The 20,483-nt window shown below is 37.0% G+C and overlaps 2 protein-coding genes across 6 annotated transcripts in view; both read right to left on the bottom strand.

The window, feature by feature from the left end:
• Nucleotides 1–20,483, bottom strand: part of SYT1 (synaptotagmin 1) — a 578,577-nt gene that overhangs the window by 152,425 nt on the left and 405,669 nt on the right. For 3 of the 5 annotated variants that reach the window (XM_058425422.1, XM_032170814.2, XM_058425423.1), the window contains 2 exons: nucleotides 7,769–7,953; nucleotides 1,284–1,406 (listed from right to left, as the gene is read on the bottom strand). In XM_058425422.1, coding sequence (XP_058281405.1) covers nucleotides 1,284–1,406; nucleotides 7,769–7,953 — 308 coding nt within the window. The remainder of the gene's footprint in view (nucleotides 1–1,283; nucleotides 1,407–7,768; nucleotides 7,954–20,483) is intronic. The other 2 variants (XM_058425424.1, XM_032170817.2) reach the window with 1 other exon arrangement.
• On the bottom strand, nucleotides 25–267 carry LOC116479348 (small ribosomal subunit protein uS9-like; the record flags this gene model as incomplete). Its single annotated transcript, XM_032761825.1, has 1 exon — nucleotides 25–267. A coding segment is annotated over one exon (243 nt), but the record flags the coding sequence as incomplete, so codon positions are not given.

The following is a 20,483-nucleotide window of genomic DNA, read 5'->3' as shown; positions in this document are numbered from 1 at the left end:
GGTGAATTTTGAGTCATGATGGGCTTATCGGTAGGATTTCTGGTAGCAAGCCCGGGCACCGGGGCCTCCAAACTTTTTGGACTCGCAGCGACGAGGATCAGCTACTAGCAGGGTCTGGTCATACTGGATGAGGATGTCTTTGATCTCCTTCTTGGAAGCCTCATCCACGTATTTCTGGCAATAGGCCACCAGGGCTTTGGAGATGGACTGACGGATAGCATAAATCTGGGCCACGTGACCACCACCCTTCACACGGACACGGATTTTTAGTAGAGACAGGGTTTCACCGTGTTAGCCAGGATGGTCTTGATCTCCTGACCTCATGATACGCCTGCCTTGGCCTCCCAAAGGGCTAGGATTACAGGCCTGAGCCACTGCACCCTGCCTGTCTTACAGATTTTTAAAAACCTGATCTCTAACTTAGCCTATTCCCCTAATTCTTATCCAGCTTTCACATTTCTTTAACAATTCAGAAGGTAAGGAACATTTTCATCAACGTTGCGGATCCTGGAATGTCTTCGAATGTAAAGCGATTTTTAAGTTATCTTTCAGCAATCTCTATTTTATTGACAGCCAGTCAATAAAAGGTAGCCAATACTATCATTCATCTAGGTGGCATTTCATGACTTTTTGAGAAATTGAAGCAAAAATGCCTGTTTTGTTACCTTCTTTAGTTCCTTGTCACTTTTTGGGCAATATTCCTAGCCACTAGAAGTAAGTCTCTGGTTTTCTCACTCTTTTAGAATTGCTATCTCATTAGCACTAGGAGTTTCACCTAGTATCATATAAGGCCATCCTGCTTTTAAATTTACTGGACCAGAATTAATTTTTCATCTTCAATCCCTTATCAAATCATTATAATATTTTTCAAAAATTTGACTAGAATAGTGGCCCAACTCAAAGGCCCCTAGCCCTGTCTAGTTCTAAATCTGTAAAGTCTAAGAAAGGTTGCTGCAGCTCAGGCTGAGGAAGCTGAGAAGGTGACACTGTGGCTAGAAGCTCTCAGAAGCAGACTGACTGCTTCAAGTTAATTTGTATTCTGTCTGCCTGCTGAAAGTGCCACAAGTAGATGTAATCGGTTGAATACTGTGAATTCTAATTACCAGAAGTTAAATTAGGAAGTAGGGGACTGCCTGTTCTTAGAAATTATTTCATCCATAGCTTTGATAATTGCATTTTCCCCTCGCAGCAAACAAAATATTTTAAGAAGTATCTTGCTGCAATTTCTACTTGGTAATTTCAGAAAACATAATGGAATAAGAAGACAGTTCTCCACTTCAGACCTGGTTATTTTGGAAATCATAATCCAGTGAATACTGAAGTTTTCCCAGTTTCTCCTCTTCTTTGGGTTCTTCTTTTTCTTCTCCATCAGTCAATCCAGTTTCAGCATCATCATCCTTGAGGGCCTATGTATAGAGAAATGGATCACATGTGAATTTCAGTGAATTTTCATCAAAACTCAAATTGAACTGGGCCTGTAGTTACACTTCCAAGCTGTTCGAAGCAAGCACTAAGATGCTGGAAATCTGTTTGTCTGACACACATTCACATTTGCTGCTTACATATTTTTTAAATTCCTTTTGTGCACGGAATTTTTTTCCCCAGTCAGCAAGCAAAATGGAAGCGATGGAAGAAGCCCCTCAGAATATTGCAAGCAAAAAATGTAACGTTGTTGCAAAGAAAGTGTCAACTTGGTGTTGTATTTGGCTCTGATAAAACTGCTGCTTTCAGAGGAAAGATAAACATGCTACTAACCAGGCCAGATTTCACATTCATGTAGTTTAAAGAGATGCTCAGCATCATATAAAATATCATCGCTACATGCAGTGGAATAACTAATATAAAATGCATGGCCTTTTGTTGCCTTATTTCCTATGAAAAAGATAGTTCAGTAATGATCCTCAGAAAATTTAAATTACCTGTGTTTCACATATACATTTATCATGGTATGAAAAAGAGGAAAAAAACATGCCACCAGCAAATCCATGTTTAGAGAAAAGTTCACCCCACTTCCAATTTCAGTTTACCACTTTATTTTCATAACAGCTCCATCAAAAGCTAGGCTGAATTAAATTGATTAAGAGTCTGTTGGATATCAAAAGATAAAAACAGTTAAGTTTGCAATTCTGTCAAAAACAAATTGGCATAAGAATTTGTTTTGTATTTAAGAACAAAATCAATTGTATTGAACTCTCAAAACTCAGTCTGACCAGTTTAATACTCTTTATAACCTAAAACTTAAGTGTACTATAAATGGAAATATTAGAAAGCTCACTATCTCATAAGTTTCATCCAAATGCTCTTCTTTTTAAAAAATCAAAATATATAATGTATTTTTATAACATGCAAACATTTTGCTAAAAATATCAAAGCTTACAAAGGTTATAAGTACATGAAGTTTTGTTTCTAGGGATGTGTAATTCTTATTGCTTTAAGTAATTAGAATAATTAATTAGAAATCTATACACAGTCATTATTCAAAATTAAAAGAATACAAAATTACATTTTCCTGAGGTTGAAAAGATTAAAAACTTTTATATTAACCATTTGTATTTTTTCTTCTGGGGACTGCCTGTACATATCCTTTGCTAATTTGTCTATGTGTTGTTTACCTTTTTCTTATTGATTTGCAAAGGCTCTTTGTATTTTAATGACTTCAACTTTGTTGTTGTGTTATATATAACAATTATTGTCTCCTGGTTTTAGGTTATAGCATTTTCATTGCTATTTTTGTATATGTGTATGCATGCATGTATTACTGTAGAATCTCACAGAAATCAAAATGGACATACCAGTGGTAGACTGTTTTATATCTCTGATAAAGTAAAGGAATCTTAACTCTTGTTAGCTCTCAAATTGAATCTAAGAATTCTCATAGAACTCAAATGCAAGAAGTATAACCAGGCTGTAGATAGGCATCAGTCATCAGACTGCAGTTCCTCCACTCTGCTACCCCCACATCCAAGACTACATGGTCTTTTTTCTTTGCTGTGTTCAGCATTCTCAGGAAGGAGATTCTCTGTTCAATCTACCCACTTACTCAGGGACCTTCAGTGGTGCTTCAAAATGGCACCCTCAGCCCTTGAAATTACAAGATTTTCTAATTTGGCTTCACCCAGTTAACTCAAATTTGATTCTAAAAAACTGAGACTCAGCTGTATCACGGATTAATAGAACTCATTCAGGTGGGAAGGTCATATAAACAGAATTGAGCTGTTGTCAGTGATGCCTCCCCTTTGTTTGCTGGAAATTTCTTAGGAGCCTTCAGTGAGTTTTGAAAATTGAAAATTGCCATCATGATATACATCGGTGTAGAAACATTATCAAATTTGGTTAGCTACAAACCACTTAATTTGGAAAGTTTAATCTATGCTTGGTTGTTTCTTTGAATGTTAAAATGTTGACTTACTAATAGCTAAAGGCAGGAAACAACAAGAAAATATTTTAAAATTTATATTAATTGTTTAACTTGTGAACAAGGGGCTTAGTCACTAAAGGTAACATGATAGTAAAGTGACACACACACAAAAAAACTACTGAGTTTAATTAGAGGACTTCAGGCAGTGGAATCCCTTTGCCCTTTCAAAACCCTAGCTGTGTATAAGTCTTTAACACCGTCGTAGATGTGCTCAGGAAATTGCAGCTTAGGTAATTTGCCTCCCTATAAGATTTTGGTTTTTAAAAAAATAACAAACTATCTAACATCTATTTCTGTTTGATAAATCTGCATGTTGCTCTAATATTATAATAAAAAATTCATGGCCGGGCGCGGTGGCTCACGCTTGTAATCCCAGCACTTTGGGAAGCCGAGGCGGGCGGATCACGAGGTCAGGAGATCGAGACCATCCTGGCTAACACAGTGAAACCCCGTCTCTACTAAAAATACAAAAAAAATTAGCCGGGTGTGGTGGCGGGCGCCTGTAGTCCCAGCTACTCGGAGAGGCTGAGGCAGGAGAATGGCGTGAACCCGGGAGGCGGAGCTTGCAGTGAGCCGAGATGGTGCCACTGCACTCCAGCCTGGGCGACAGAGTGAGACTCCGTCTCAAAAAAAAAAAAAAAATTCATTGATTAAAATACCTTTTCAAAAGTCTCTTTCAGAACTGAATTTGTGTATCATGTTTCAGCCCAATGCAATTGGAAATAGCTGATATATTAAATCTCCTTCTCCCTAAGTGGTTTTTACCTGAATAGAAGGCAGGACCATCTCTGCAATTATTCTGCATGAAATAGGGCTAAATTTTTGATAATTTCCCAGTGCCACTGTTCATCACTGAAGTGATTAAGTCTATTCCTGTCCCAAAGGCTGAGCTCAAGCAAGACATTTTCTGTACCATCACATTAAATTCAGACCTATTAAATCAGTAGCTATTATAATATCTCAAGAGCACTATTTTCCCCTTCATAGATCAAAATTCGGAAGAAAAAGCTTGTAAACCTAGCAGTTCTGAAATTTGATAAATTGCAGTAGAAAGAGCTGGGTTGGGAACATCAGACCTTATTTTAAATTTCAAAGATTAAGTGCACATGCTTATGGTTTGCTTTGACATTCAACAGGTGCTTTGTTCGCAACCATCAGAAGGAGCATTTGTTCATTCTCAGTTACATTGTTCAGATTTGGATTTAATAAGGCACACTAGAAAGGTAGCACAAGGTACTGAATTTCTTTTTGTGTCCATCAACTTAAAACTTGAGCTTTCTAATACTGTTATATTTAATCCGTTAGTGTGTTTAAAATGAGAACACCTTATCTTTAAAAAAATCAATTTAGTTCAGCCTCTTGATGTGTGTCAGAATGATATACCCTCAGCTGTGGAGCCCCAGGTGCCAGGCCACTAAATGTATCTGAGCGTTGACTAGGGATGTCTAAGTAGCAGAGGAAACCTACCGCAAGGGACAGTCCAGAACAGTCATGAGACACAACACAGATAAGGACATAGAAGGAAGAAATAAAAATTAAAATATCCACACACATTAGTGAAAACCATGGAGAAATGACCTTTCCAGACCTATGACTTTACATGCGAATATTTCCCTCTGTCTGGTTAGTGTTCTCCAGTTTTAACGCATACAAAAGAACACATAAATATATATCTAACACAACATAAATGTCTATACTTTTTGCAGTCATTGCAGAATATTTTAAAAAATCTTCCTTGGTTGCAAAACCTTACTATAGAGACATGTAGCCCTGAATATTGAAATTTGAATTTCTGTGAATTTGATATGAATTGAAATGGTAAAATGTATTGATTGTCCTAGAGCCTTTATATCTTGTATGTAGAGCCTATATATAGATATTTCTTAAGATTAAGAGATTATATCTAAAATGCCTCTCACATCTGTCTTGTTTTTAAAAGAGAAGGGCATAAGCCATCTTTATTTTCTTCCCCATGTTCACTTCAACATTCTGCTGAAGATATTTTGAAAATATAATTATTTAATGATAATTTTAATTTGTATTCATGCTGTTTTGAATTTTGGATGATCTGGCGCTCAACATGTGATGAAACATCCTCTTAAAATCTGCACATTCTATTTTGCTTTTTTAGCCTTCCTCTTCATAAAATGATGGAACCCATGATTAGCTACTTTTGTCTGCTTCAAAAAGTAGCATAAGCTATGGTTATATAAACATTCATCACTGGAGTGTATATCCATCAAGGTCCAAATTGTACCTTATTCTGTGAACTTAATTGTTCATAACTTAGTAAAATTGAGACCTAGCTAATGTCCTATGTAGACAAAGTGCTCTACTTAAAATGACTGAAAACATCTTTTTGAGTGGCTGAAATTCTAAATAATTTGCAATAACAGATTATTATAAACTATCACTGACTTCTTAATATTTCTTTGTTTGCATCATTTTCTCTGTCTCTCCCCATCCAAAAAATAGATAATCAATAATGGGGGTCAAAAATTAACCCCCATTAATTCTCTATATTTGAGATCTTGGTCATTTATCCAGGTCATAACAGGGGTAATAAACACCACCACTATGCTGTAAATTATAATTTTACATCATACAGAACAAATCCCACAAACATGATAGATTTATTGTCCTAGGAAGAAATGCTATCGTTATCACTTAACATTATTCAGTAATTTTAATTAGTTCTAGAGCACAGGGAAACCACATTCAAATTTTACGATAATTATGAAAAAGATAGTGATCTATTGTCAAATTATTGTTTTCACAATATTGATAAAATCAACATACATATTATTCAGTCCATGTCCATCTAGGAGGTTATTTCCACACTTAATCTCCCAATAAGTTGTTTAAAGAAATCTTTATCAAGTCCTGCTTGCTATGAAAAGTGTGGAAATAAAGTAAGACATGACTGGAAATTTTAGTTTCTACTTAAATTAACTGAAGAGAAAAATCTTTATTAGACACCTGTAGTTGAACGTTTATGCATTGGCTTCTGTGACTGTGATTAGAAATTGCCAGAAAAATCAAACCCTTGCTACTCTGAGCTCAGGCCTAAACTCTCTGAGTATGAGTACAGGCATTCCACCCATTCCATAGCTCCAAAACCAAACAAAAATGCAGAGAGTAAAACATGAGCCTTTGTGAAATTATTATCAATAGATACTATAGAGTCTTTGAGGAAAAAGTTTAAAACTCAAGCTGGGAAGGGGAGTTAGTGTCCTGAATGTGTAATGAAATAGGAAACAACGCAAATACACTTAAAATGCCTGTTGTAACACCTGATTAAATTGTTCTTAAGGAGATGCAGGTTTAAGAGTTTGAGTAATAGTAATTAATAGTATAAGAGGAATTTATAAAACTGCCTATATATTTTGCTATTTGGGAATAAATAAAACTTTTGTATTTGATGGAGAATATTGATAATTGAAAACATTATTTCTACAAAAAATCTGTACATTTACACTTTAATTTTAAAATATGAATTAAATATTCTTTAGAGATATTCAATATGAATATTATTTCAAAAATGAAAAGGCATTTAATAATTATCATTAATAATAGTAAATGTTATCTTGAACCAAGTTGTCCAATTAATTTAGCCAAAAACAGATAGCAACATAAAGAACATCCAAATAGCTTTTTTGGGCTTGGAAAGATAACCCAGCCAGATGGATTTTATAACCAGTGTTATGGTTGTAATTGTCCTTATTAAATTGAAATGAGAATTTTGTCTTATAAGAAATAAGAAAGAAAACTTTTTCATAAGGCAAAAATTCCATCCTGTCTTGTTCTTTAGAACTGGCTCATATTTCTCTCCCTTCTCCCATATAACTCATTATTCTTGAGAACTAATTTTTCAGCTGGATGGACATGTAGGAAAAGCAGCTTTCATCAAGTTTGATGAACAGCTGTAAAACTCAGTTATTTAACAGTGACTATGAACGGGAGAAATTAGAAGGATCCCCTGCCCAATTGCAAAACACTCAGGCACTTTTTATTTGACTTTTCTAACTCTAAACACAATGAAGGCTGGTTAAACAGATGTAATCAAAATATTCAGGCATCATTCTCATATGCCAAACCCATCAAGATGGGCCTGATGATCATGGATGCCCTTTTCTGTTCTATATGCTCAGGAGATTGGAAAACCCTGCCAAATGCCTCCATCATGCTTTGGGATCTTGAACAATGACTGAAAGGTTTGCAAAGCTTCTCAAAAACGATATGGGTCAGAAGTTGTTTATTTCTATAATTATATGGCATAGAATAATAAACCATTTGTTTATCTTTTTTAAACAAAATAATCTAAGAAGAAATGTGGAAAGGATACCTTACCTGATCTTTCATCGTCTTCCCTAAGTCTTTTACATCTTTCATGTTAATGGCATTTTTCCCTCCTTTTTCCTTTCCCTTCTTCTTGTTTTTCTTTTTGAACAAACATTTCTTACAGATACAAAAGCAGCAGGTCAGGACTAAAAGGACTGCGACTATGGCTATTGCGATTAAGGCCCACGGTGGCACTGAAAGAAAGAAACGCACAGAGAGTATTAGTCATACAACATTTAGATGTGCAAAACCTTTTAACTCATGGGCTATAAAGATATTCATTTTTTTCATTTGCATTTTTGAGCACCCATTATGCTGCAGGTACACCATTCCTCAGTACTTTATCCATGTTGTTGTCTCCACTGAGTGTATTGTTTCCTTTCTTTCCCACTTTGCCCTTCCAGATATGTCAAATGTCATCTCCTCCCTATTACTTTTCTTGACTCTCCAAGCTAGATTTCTAGGAACACATCTCTTCACTCATTCAGAGCCAAGCTTTGGAGTTCGGCTACTGAGTTTAAATCCTGGCTCCACTATTTACTAGCTGTGTGATCTTGGGCAAGTCATCTAACCTCTCTGCCTCACTTTCCTCATCTCTAAAGTGGAAGTAAATTGGGAGGTACCCCATAGATCTTTCTGAGTATTAAATAATAAGATGCAGTGCCTGGCACATGGCAAAAGCTTAATAAATGGCAGCTGCTATTACTCATCTATAAAGTACTAGGTGTTGCATTCTTATGTTCTGGCATGGTATGGGGCAGATATTAATCATATATATAGAACAACAAATGTCAAATCATAACAATAATGAAGGTTAATTAGAAGTACTTGGTGATTTGAAAATCAATCATGGGGGAAATGTATGCACTGAAGTTCTCTAGATGTGGGTGATGCTCATGTGTTCAGTGGCTCTTAATCCAGGTTTAGATTTTGGCTTTGGCCACTTAGAGGCTGTGTGACTCTACTCAGATTGCTTCACTGTTCTGAGTTTCTGTTTCCTCCTCTATACAGTGAAGATTACAGTGGTACCCATTTCATCTGGCTTAAAGATTAAAGGAATTAACATGGTAAAAAGCTTTTAATGCATCTGGAACATAGCAAGAGCTCAATTAATGTTAGCTATCAATTCTTTTTTTTTTTTTTTTTTTTTTTTGAGATGGAGTCTCGCTCTGTTGCCAGGCTGGAGTGCAGTGGCACGATCTTGGCTCACTGCAACCTCTGCCTCCTGGGTTCAAGCAATTCCCCTGCCTCAGCATCCCGAGTAGCTGGGACTTCAGGCACATGCAACCACACCCAGCTAATTTTTATATTTTTTTTTTAGTAGAGACGGGGTTTCACCATGTTGGCCAGGATGGTCTCGATCTCCTGACCTTGTGATCTGCCTGCCGCAGCTTCCCAAGGTGCTGGGATTACAGGCATGAACCACCACACCTGGCCAAAGTTAGCTATCATTTCTTTATAGTCAAGCCATTGTGGGTAAGGCAGAGAGCTCAGGACATATGAAAAAACATAAACTACTCACACAAATAAACATGTAAAAAGCAAGATAAGTACACTGAGGGGAGTTTAGTGAAAATGCAAAGGGAATGAGAGGAGGAAGGCTGATTTTTAGATAAGAGGAGAGGCTTAGATTTACAGGCTGTTTAAAATAATAGAACATATATACATAAATATACTCAAATAAACATTTAGTTTTCCATTACAGTTGTCTGTCTGCTAAAAGTTAATATATTTTCTTATTTGGTATGCCTTACACCATGTGCTTGTAAAAAATAAGGTGACATGGAAACATTTATGATTTCAGTTAGATTGGAAGGGAAGTATTCATAATACTAATCACAGCTATTGAGATTAATCGGAAGTAATTAGATTTGTCTGTTGTAATAAAAAAAGATACTGGGCACTGAAATGATAAGAAAAAGCCAAATAAACATTACTAGAACCAAAGATTGCTGAACACCAGTCAGGAGTACTTTGATAAAGTAATAACACTTAAAAATTAACCTCTCTTCAAAATTGAGAAAATCTACTTTCTTTGCTTTTCCTCTGCATTTAGTATCATTGTGCAGAATACTTACTATGCATAATATTCTGGCTTATGACTGGATACTGGATGTTAACCTAAGGACATAAAACTACAACTTTTGAAATTGTGTTTTCTACCAAAGAAATACTTATGTGACAGTTACAGATAAACCCACACCTAAAGACGTTTTCTTCCAGTTCTCTAAACTTATTAAACAATGTAAAGATTAAAAAAGTAAATTATTTTATGTAACGAATGATATCATTCATAATACTTCATTTAAAAGCATCTATCTCCCTTGATTTAGTTAAAATCCTGTCATGCATGAACAAGATAGTGTACGTACTCATTGCGGGAAAGACAGCATTCACAATGACCCTTCATTTTGAACCTCATAAATTATTCTCCCAGTTGGACTTGTGTGGTGATAGTCGCTCAGAGAGCGACATAAAAGTCTCTTAAATTATACAAGACAAGACAAAGATGATTTGACAAGTTCACAAAAAGAAAATAGTGAAAGCAAAGGAACATGATTTAATCAAAGGGAGTTAGAGAGTTAGGAACATGAGATTACAGGAAGAAATTTGAAATAATGCAACTTGAAAGTAATTTATAACCACTGAAAAACTTTTATTTTTTGGCTTTTATTTCTTAAAGCACTGCTGTCTTTTCGATTTGCCTTCAGTTGATCTTCTGAATAACTTTAAGTTGGAATATGCTGTATTAAATATAATGAAATAAACAGAATTTTCTTCATAATGTATTGGCACCTTTAGATAGATAAAATAAAAAATGCTTAATGTTATCATTTTGTATAGCTATAGGATACCTTGACTCATTAGTCATATATCATGTAAAGAAACAGCCATTTTTTAGTAAATAGAGTTACTTGGATGCTCATGTTAAAATTTTATTTCATTGTGTAGAGTAACCAAATATTTAAAATTTGGCAAGTTTACTAAGAAACAACACCCACAGTATTATTCATCTGCAGTATTTATAGAAACATGTCTCAATATTGGTCAGCAAATCTTGTGGAATATATTTTGGATCAGGCTAAAAGTTTATTGAAGACCTACCTACGTGTTATGGCCCAGCAATTGGGCTACAGTTATAGATACATCATCTTATTTAGTCTTTGCAGCAGTTTTGTTCAGTATCACTTCAGTTTTACAGAGGAAAAACTCTATAGGTTGAATAGTTTGAGAAATTCAAATTTATCTTTAGGTTGTTAGGTTAAAAATGTGAATATTAAAAATGTATACAGAGAAAAAAGTTTATATCTAGCTTTAAAGTCTCTTTAATAGAACATATTAAATTAAAAAATTCAGTGAAGCAAATAACAGCATAAAATGCAGTGATTTTTTAAATATAAAATGAAGAGTTTCAGTCAAAAATAGTCTCATCAAAATACTGCTACAGGCACAAAACTATCAGTTTATTGTTATTGCTACCCAACTACCATTACGTGGAAGTTTATAACAAGAATTTTAACATTCAACTTAAAGTCCTTTCAGCAGAAAATAATCGACTAGTATAAAAACTCTATTAAAAATATTATTTTCATTTTCTAGTTAATGAATCAATCTCACATATATTATCTGACCCAAAGGTAAGTTGATACATAATAATTAAGTCCAAGGCAAATTAATTTAAAACTGCTTCTGATGTTTTAATTTATACCTTGTGGTAGACATGATAATGGCCCCTCCAAGATGTCCACATCCTATTTTCTGGAAGCTGTGAATACAGCCGCCTGGTAAGAGGGACTTTGCAAGTGTGATTAGACTAAGGATCTTGAGATGGGGAAATTATCCTGAATTATCTGAGTGTAGACTCAATGCAGTTACCAGAGTTTTTATAAGTGAAAGAGGCAGGCAGAAATGTCAGAGTCCGAGAGAGAGAGAGGGAGATTTGAAGAGTCTCTGTTGCTGGTTTTGTAGATAAAGAAAGGGACCATGAGCCAAGGAATGCAGGCGCCTCTTGAAGCTGGAAAAGGCAGGGAAATGGATTCTCCCCTACCCCTTCAAGAGAGAATTGGCTCTGTGGACGCCTTGATTTCAGATCAGTGAAACCAATTTCAGATTTCTGACCTCCAGAATGGGAAAATAATAAATGTGTGTGGCTTTTATGACAGTAAACTTGGAATAATTCATTATAGCGATAATAGGAACTCAAGTGATACAAAGAACACCTCAAGAGATTTGTAATATATGCTGTATATAGGTAACTATACATTAGTAATATTCATGTTTGCTAGTCATGTATTTTCTGCTGTCTTTTCTTCCCTATTTATTTATTTATTTTAGTAGCTCTAGGGGTTTGGTTAAATGGATGAATTATATAGTGGTAACGTCTGGGCTTTTAGTGTACCCATCACCTGAATGGTGTACATTGTATCCAATAGGTAATATTTAATCTCTCATCCCCTTCCCACTTTTGTGTCTCCAATGTTCATTATACCATTCTATATGCCCATGCATACTCATAGCTTAGCTTTCACTTATAAGTGAGAATATGCAGTTTTTGGTTTTCTGTTTCTGAGTTACTTCACTTAGGATAATGGCCTCCAATTCTAATCAAGTTGCTGCAAAAGACATTATTTTGTTCTGTTATTATAACTGAGTAGTATTCCACGATCTATCTATATCTATCTATATCTCTATCTGACATTTCCTTTATCCACTCATCCATTGATGGGCACTTAGGTTGATTCCATACCTCTGTGTTTGTGAATTGTGCTGCAATAAACATATAAGTGTAGGTGTCTTTTTGATATAATGGCTTCTTTTTCTTTGGGTAGATATCCAGTAGTGGGATTGCTGGATCAAATAGTAGAACTGTTTTTAGTTCTTTGAGAACTCTCCATACTGTTCTGCATAGAAGTTGTACTAATTTACCTAACACATCAACAGTAAGAGTTCCATTTCACAGCATCCATGCCAGTATCTATTTTTTTTTTAACTTTTTATTAATAGCCATTCTGACTGTAAGGTGATATCTCATTTTGGTTTTAACTTGCATGTCACTGATGATTAGTGATGTGGAGCATTTTTTTCATATGTTTGTTGGCCATTTGTACGGCTTCTTTTGTAAAATATCTCTTCACATTTTCCCACTTTTTATGGGATTATTTTTTTTTTTTTCTTGCTGATTTGAGGCCCCTGTGGATCTTGGATATTAGCCGTTTGTTGGATGTATAGTTTGTGAATATTTTCTCCCATTCTATAAGTTGTCTATTTACTCTGTTGATTATTTAGCTGTACAGAAGTTTTTTAATTTAATTAAGTCCTACTTATTTATTTTTGTTTTTATTACATTTGCTTTTGGGGTCTTTGTCATAAATTTTTTACCTACGCCAATGTTGAGAAGAGTTTTTCTCCCTAGGGTTTCTTTTAGAATCTTTACGGTTTCGGGTCTTACATTTAAGTCTTTAATCCATGTTGTGTTAATTTTTTTGTATATGGTCAGAGATAGGGATCCAGTTTCATTCTTCTATATTTGGTTATCCAATTTTCCCAGCATCATTTGTTGAAATAGGATATCGATTCCCCAGTGTATGTTTTCGTCTGCTTTGTTGAAGAGCAGTTGGCTGTAGATACGTGGCTTTATTTCTGGGTATATTCTGTTCCATTGGTCTATATGTCTACTTTCACATTACTTTTATTTTATAACCATGCTGTTTTGGTTGCTATAGCCTTGTAGTATAATTTTAAGTCAGGTAATGTGATATTGCCAGATTTCCTATTTTTGTTTAGGATTGCTTAGGCTATTCAGGCTCTTTTTTGGTTCCATACGAATTTTAGTGTTTTTTCTAATTCTGTGAAAAATGATGTTGATACTTTGATAGTAATTATACTGAGTCCGAAGATTGCTTTGGATAGTATGGCCATTTTCACAATATTGATTTTTTTAATCCATGAACATGGGATGCTTTTCCATTTGTTTGTGTCATCTATGATTTCTTTTATCAGCGTTTTGTAGTTCTCCTTGTAGAGATCTTTCACCTCCTTAGTTAAGCATATTTTTAGGTATTTTATGTTTTTTGCAGCTATTATAAATGGGATTGAGTTCTCGATTTGATTCTCAGCTTGATTATTATTGGCATATAGCAGTGGTACTGATTTATGTACCTTGATTTTGTACTCTGAGACTTCATTAAATTCATTTATCAAATCTAGGAGTCTTTGGGGTTTTCTATGTATACATTTATATCAACAGCCAACAGAGACAGTTTGACATCCTCTTTTCCAATGTGGATGCTCTTTATTTCTTTATTTTGCCTGATTGTTCTGGCTAAGACCTCCAGTACTATGTTGAATGGAAGTGGTAAAACTGGGAGCCCTTGTCTTGTTCTAGCTCTTAGGGGGAACGCTTTCAACTTTGCCCTCATTCAGAATGATGTTGGCTATGGGTTTCATGTATCTGGCTTTTATTATTTTGAGTTATGTTCCTTTTCCTTCTATTCCTAGTTTGTGGAGAATTTTTACCAGGAAGAGATGCTAGATTTTATTGAATGATTTTTCTACATCTATTGATACGATCATATGGTTTTTATTTTTAATTCTTCTTATGTGGTGAATCATGTTTATTGACTTGCATATATTTATCCCTCCTAGCATCCCTGGAATGAAACCCACTTGATTGTGAATTAATTTTTTCATGTGCTGTTGGATTTGGTTTTCTATTATTTTGTTGAGAATTTTTGCATCTATGTTCATCAGGGACATTTCCTATTTGGTTGTGTCCTTTCCTGGCTTGGGTATTAGGGTGATACTGGCTTCGTAGAATGAGTTAGGGAGTATTCTCTCCTTCTTGATCCACTGGAGTAGTTTCAGTAGGATTGATGTCAGTTTTATGACTGTCTGGTAGAATGTGGCTGTGAATTCATCTAGTTCTGGGCTTTTCTTTGCTGTGAGAGTTTTTTTTTTTAGTATTAATTCAATTTCAAGACTTGTTATTGGTCTGTTCAAGAGTTCTATTTCTTCCTGATTCAGGCTTGGGGGGCTATATGTTTTTAGGAATTTATCCATTTCCTCTAGATTTTCTAGTTTGTGTGTTTAGAGGTGTTCAGAGTAATCTTGAATAATACTTTACATTTCTTTAGTATCTGTTGTAATGTCTTCATTTTCATTTCTGATTGAGCTTATTTAAATTCTCTTTCTTCTTTTTTTGGTTAATCTAGCTATTGGTCTATCGATTTTATTTATCTTTTCAAATAACCAACTTTTTGTTTCATTGATCCTTGTATTTGTTGGTTTCAATTTCATTTAGTTCTGCTCTTTATTATTTCTTTTCTTCTGCTAGGTTTGGGTTTGGTTTGTTCTTGTTTTTCTAGTTCCTTGAGGCATGACATTAGCATGTCAATTTGTGATCTTTCTGTCTTTTTTATGTAGGCATTTGGCATTATAAACTTCCCTCTTAGCTCTGCTTTTGCTGTATCCCAGAGATTTTGATACCTTGTGTTACTGTTATAATTCCTTTCAAAAATTTTTAAAAATTTCTGTCTTAATTTCATCATTGACCCAAAGATCATTCAGAAGCAGGTTTTTAAATTTCCATGTATTTTTTATAGTTTTGAGAGTTCCTCCTAAAATTGATTTCTAGTTTTGTTCTGCTTTGGTCTGAGAAGATACTTGGTAGTATTTAAATCTTTAAAAATTTATTGAGACTTGTTTTGTGGCCTGTCATATGGTCTATCTTGGAAAATGTTCTATGTGCTGATGAGAAGTATGTATATGCTACATTTTTGGGGCAGAATGTTTTGTAAATATTTGTTAGGTCCATTTATTCCAGAGACCAGTTTAAGTCTAGTGCTCCCTTGTTGACTTTCTGCCTTGACAGTCTGTCTACTTCTGTCAGTGGATTGTTGAATTCTCCCCTATTACTGTATTGCTGTCTATCTCTTTTCTTAGGTCTGGTAGTATTTGTTTCATGAATCTGAGAGCTCTGATGTTAGGTGCATATATATTTATGATTGTTATATCTTCTTGTTGAATTGATTCTTTATCATTATATAATGACCTTCTTTGTCTTTATTACTGCTGTTGATTTAAAGTCTGTTTTCTGTGATGTAAGAATGGGTACTACTGCTTGCTTTTGGCTTCCATTTGCATGCTATATATTTTCCCACTCTTTTACCTTGACTCTGTAAGAATCTTTATGTGTTAAGTTGGTCTCTTGAAGGAGGTAGATATTTGGATTACGTATTTTATCAATTCTGCCAACCTATATCTTTTAAGTGGAGAATTTAGAACATTTACATTCAAAGTCAATATTGATATGTGGGTAACTGTTGCATTCATCTTGTGGATCATTAATTGCTTTGTATTCTCCATTGTGTTATTATTTCATAAGCTCTATGAATTTATAATTTTGAGTGTTTTTATACTGGTGCATATCAACCTTTTACTTTGATGTTTACCATTCCTTTGAGCATTTCTTGTAGAGGTGGTCTAGTTGTGCCAAATTCTGTCAGCATTTGTTTGTCTGGGAATGACTTTACTTCTCCTTTATTTATGAAATTTAGTTTTGCAGGATACAAAATTCTTGGCTGATAGTTATTCTGTTTAGAAGACTAAAGACAAGACCCCAAAGCCTTCTGGTTTAGAAGGTTTCTGCTGAGAAGTCTCCTGTTAGTCTAATAGGTTTTCCTTTACAAGTTATTTGATTTCCTTTATATGTTATTTCTTTTATAAGTTATTTTGTCTCACTGCTCTTAGAATTCTTTCCTTCACATTGATTTTATATATATGCTGTGGTGATATCCTTTTTGTAATGTATCTCCCAGGAATTCTTTGAGCTTTTTGTGTCTAGATGTCTAATATTCCAGCAAGACCAGGGAATATTTCCTCAATTGTCCTCTCAAATAGGTTTCTAAACATTTTATTGTTGTCCCCTTCTTCTTCCTCTTCCTTTTCTCCTCCTTCTCCTTTCCTCCTTCTTCTCCTTCTCCTTCTCCTTCTTCTTCCTTCATCGTTCTTCCTTCTTCTTCTGGAATACCTGTGATTGTTAGGTTTGGACATTTTATGTAATGCCACATTTCTTGGAGACTTTATTTCTTTTTTTTTTATTTTTGTCTGATTGGGCTAACTTAAAAGCCTCATCTTCAAGCTGTTAATTTCTTTCATCTGCTTGGTCTAGTTTACTGTTAAAATTTTCAACTGCGTTGTGTAATTCCCTAAGCAAGTCTTTTACTTCTAGAAGTCCTGTTTTTTTTTTTTTTTTTTTTTTTTCTGATGGAGTTTTGCTCTGTCACCAGGCTAGAGTGCAGTGGTGCAATCTCAGCTCACTGCAACCTCTGCCTCCCGGGTTCAAGTGATTCTCCTGCCTCAGCCACCCCCTAGTAGCTGGGACTAGAGGTGTGTGCCACCATGCCCAGCTAATTTTTGTATTTTTAGTAGAGATGGGGTTTCACCGTGTTGGCCAGGATGGTCTCGATCTCTTGACCTCATGATCCACCTGCCTTGGCCTCCCAAAGTGCTGGAATTACAGGCATGAGCCACCGCGCCCCACAAATTCTGTTTTTTTGTTTTGTTTTTTAAAGAAATATTTGTTTTCAGATAATTTTTCATGTATATCCTGAATTGTATTTTTTGATATTTTATGTTGGTTTCCAACTTTCTCTTGGATCTCACTGAGAAACTTTGCAATCAATTTTTTAAATTCTTTATCTGGTATTCCAAAGATTTCATTTTGATTTGGATCCATTGCTGGAGAGTTAGTGTGATCTTTTGGGGGTGTTATAAAACTGTTTATTTGTTTCTTTGTTTGTTTCATATTGTCAGAATCATTTTTCTGGTTCTTTCTCATCTGGGGATATTTCTTCTTATTATTTTAAAATTTATTTTGATTGAGCTTTGAGGTTGTGACTATAATGTGTATAGTTCATGATTGACTAGCTTTGACTCTGGGTGCTTTCCATGTCAAAGACTCTGTATGAATTCCTTAGATATACAGAATCTTTGTGCAATGACTTTCTCACATGCTACTTGTAGTAGCTATGTACTGGATGTGTGAGCAGGTTTACTGTCTCCTCTGGGGCTAGGATGGCAGAGGTCTCATGAAGCTTACCTCATTCCCCATTCATGTGTACTTCCCTCCCCCCACTCTCAGTATTTTTTCACTGGGTTGAACAGTTCAGCCTTCAGACCAGTAGAAGGCACCTAAGGATAAGAAATGCCTGTGGCTGAAGCAGGTGGGTAAATGCAAAACCCAACAGAGGGCAAAAGTCCCAGCTCTGATAGAGGCAGCTGGAGGAGCTCCCAGCGAAATACATTGAAATCTTTGCGGGGGAGGGAGGGAGTCACCTCAGCTCCACTATGAGGCCAGCACAAAAGTGACCTACCTTCTATCATGCCCCCATCCCAGGATTTTTTATATTCAGATCAGATAGGCACCTCGGTCCATCTGCAGGAATACTGATATTCATGTAGATGGGAAGTGGAACTCCACCCCTCATGCAAGCCTGAACCTGGAGGGCACACCTCCCTTGGGGACACAGTCACCCCCAAATGTTCCAGAAAGGCTGTGTACAGGTGCACTGCCACTGAGTTTTCACAGGAGAATTCCTGGCTGTGCCTGCAGCAATGGCCAAGGGGGACAAGAAGTACCCTTCTCCAAATCTCTTCATGAGCACAGGGGCTGCTTGACTGCTGCGCAGAGCCATAGTCTTCCTCCACTAAGCCCAGCACTCTGCGTGTGCCCCTGCTTAAAGAGGTGCAGCTGTTCGCTGCTCACAAGCAGGAAGTTCTGGAATAGAGAAAAGCTCTCACTCTGGTTTCTTTTGTCCTGTGGGGTGCTCCCTTGGTGTGGTGCACTCCCTTTTCCCCTAGGAGCGGCAGTCCCTTAGGGTCAGAAGACTGTGAATGCTCCTGCTCCTCTGGATCTAGCCACCTGGTGGGGCTGCCACAACCCATGCTGGTGGTGGGTGGAGCTGGACAAGGCTGATCTGTCCTCTGGTCTCCCAGTGGTAGGTGCAAGCACCAGCTCTGATGGGGGTGACAGGGAAGTGATGTATCTCTGTAAGATTTCCTTGGTTATAAATAGCCTTAGTGTGGTGGCTTTCTCAATTGCCAGCTATAGTGAGCCTGTTCACTATGAGCACTATGTTGTGTCAGCAGATGTTGTAATGGGCTGTGCCAGTTGACCTCCTGCCAGGAGGTGGCACTTGCAGGAGGGAGGAAGCTGTGGCTGTGGGATTTATGCATGGCCTATGTTACCCAGGAAGAGTACTCAGATATCCCAGGAGATGGGTGGGGCCATCAAACTCTCAAAAGTCCCTATCCATTGTCTGCTACCAAGGCATATAAAGGAGGTGAAGCTGTGCGGGGGGCTGGGTCAGCCGTTTGTGCTCTGGCTCCCCAAGTGCAGATGCAAAGCAGCGGAAGTTGAAAGGAAGTTTCCTGGCCACTGGGGTAATGTTTCAGAGAGGAGTGGAACCATTTCTGCTGCACAAAACAGTCTGCACAGGAAGAGAGGGGCAGCAGACCACAATGAGACCCACTCAGCTCCCATGCCCCTGACATGGTGTGTCTCTCACCTGCAGACTTCTGCAGAAGAAAGCTGTAACTGCCAGCGGAATCCCAGGCAGTCCATGCTCAGAATACAAAACTGACCCAGGATGCAAGACTTCCCACTCAAGACACAAACAATGGCTCTCAGGCCACACCTGTCCTGGATTGACCCGCAAAGCAGAGGTGTCCAGCTCCCGCACCTGTGGCAAGAGAACACTTCCCACTTGTGCTCAGCTCTGGCCCTCGGGGTTCATCCCCACTTGAGATTAGATCACGAAACTCATTTGGGAGTTTCTTTCTTATTTATTTTTTCAGACGGAGTCTCGCTTTGTCGCCAGGCTGGAGTGCAGTGGCACAATCTCGGCTGACTGCAACCTCCGCCTCCTGGGTTCAAGCGATTCTCCTGCCTCAGCCTCCCGAGTAGCTGGGACTACCAGTGCGTGCCACCATGACCAGCTAATTTCTGTATTTTTAGTAGAGACGGGGTTTCACCATGTTGGCCAGGATGGTCTCCATCTCTTGACCTTGTGATCCTCTGGCATTGGCCTTCCAAAGTGCTGGGATTACAGGAGTGAGCCACCACACCCCGCCACAGTTGGGAATTTCTGGCAACCTGTAAGCACTGGCTGAGTTTAACTTGCCAACTTCTGGAGGATTTTACGAGTTAGGATCAGGAATGTCTTCCTTCTGTTTCACTGGGGTCTAGGAGAGCCTGCAAAGTGTGTTCTGATGCCGCTCCTTCTCATATCCTCCTCGCTGCTCACAAAATCAGCTTCAGTGCTGGTTAGGGTTAAGGCGCTCCCCTGTGGCCTGAATTGCCAGGCTCTGCAGTGGAAATGAGAATCATGGTGATGGTCTCTCCCTCTTTTGCACTTTGGAGACTCACAGTTTTCTGCCTCACTGCCTACTGCTCCTTTGAAAGTATCTGAAGTTTCTTTCACTTTTTCTGTTAAGTTTCCCTTTTCCTTCTTAGATAAAAGTTCACAATGTGTGGCCAGGCATGGTGGCTCATAACTATCATGCCAGTACTTTGGGAGGCTGAGGCAGGAGGATCACTTGAGCCCAGGAGTTCAAGATCTAGGCAACATAATGAGACCTTAGCTCTACAAAAAATAATAATAATAAAAAAAATAGCTGGGTGTTGTGCATACCTGTGGTCCCAGCTCTGTGGGAGCTGAGGTGA

Source organism: Hylobates moloch, unplaced genomic scaffold (genome assembly GCF_009828535.3).
Source record: "Hylobates moloch isolate HMO894 unplaced genomic scaffold, HMol_V3 SCAFFOLD_12, whole genome shotgun sequence".
Taxonomy (NCBI): Eukaryota; Metazoa; Chordata; class Mammalia; order Primates; family Hylobatidae; genus Hylobates; species Hylobates moloch.
Note: the sequence above shows the minus strand (reverse complement) of the source record. Positions and strands in the feature narration are given on the sequence as shown.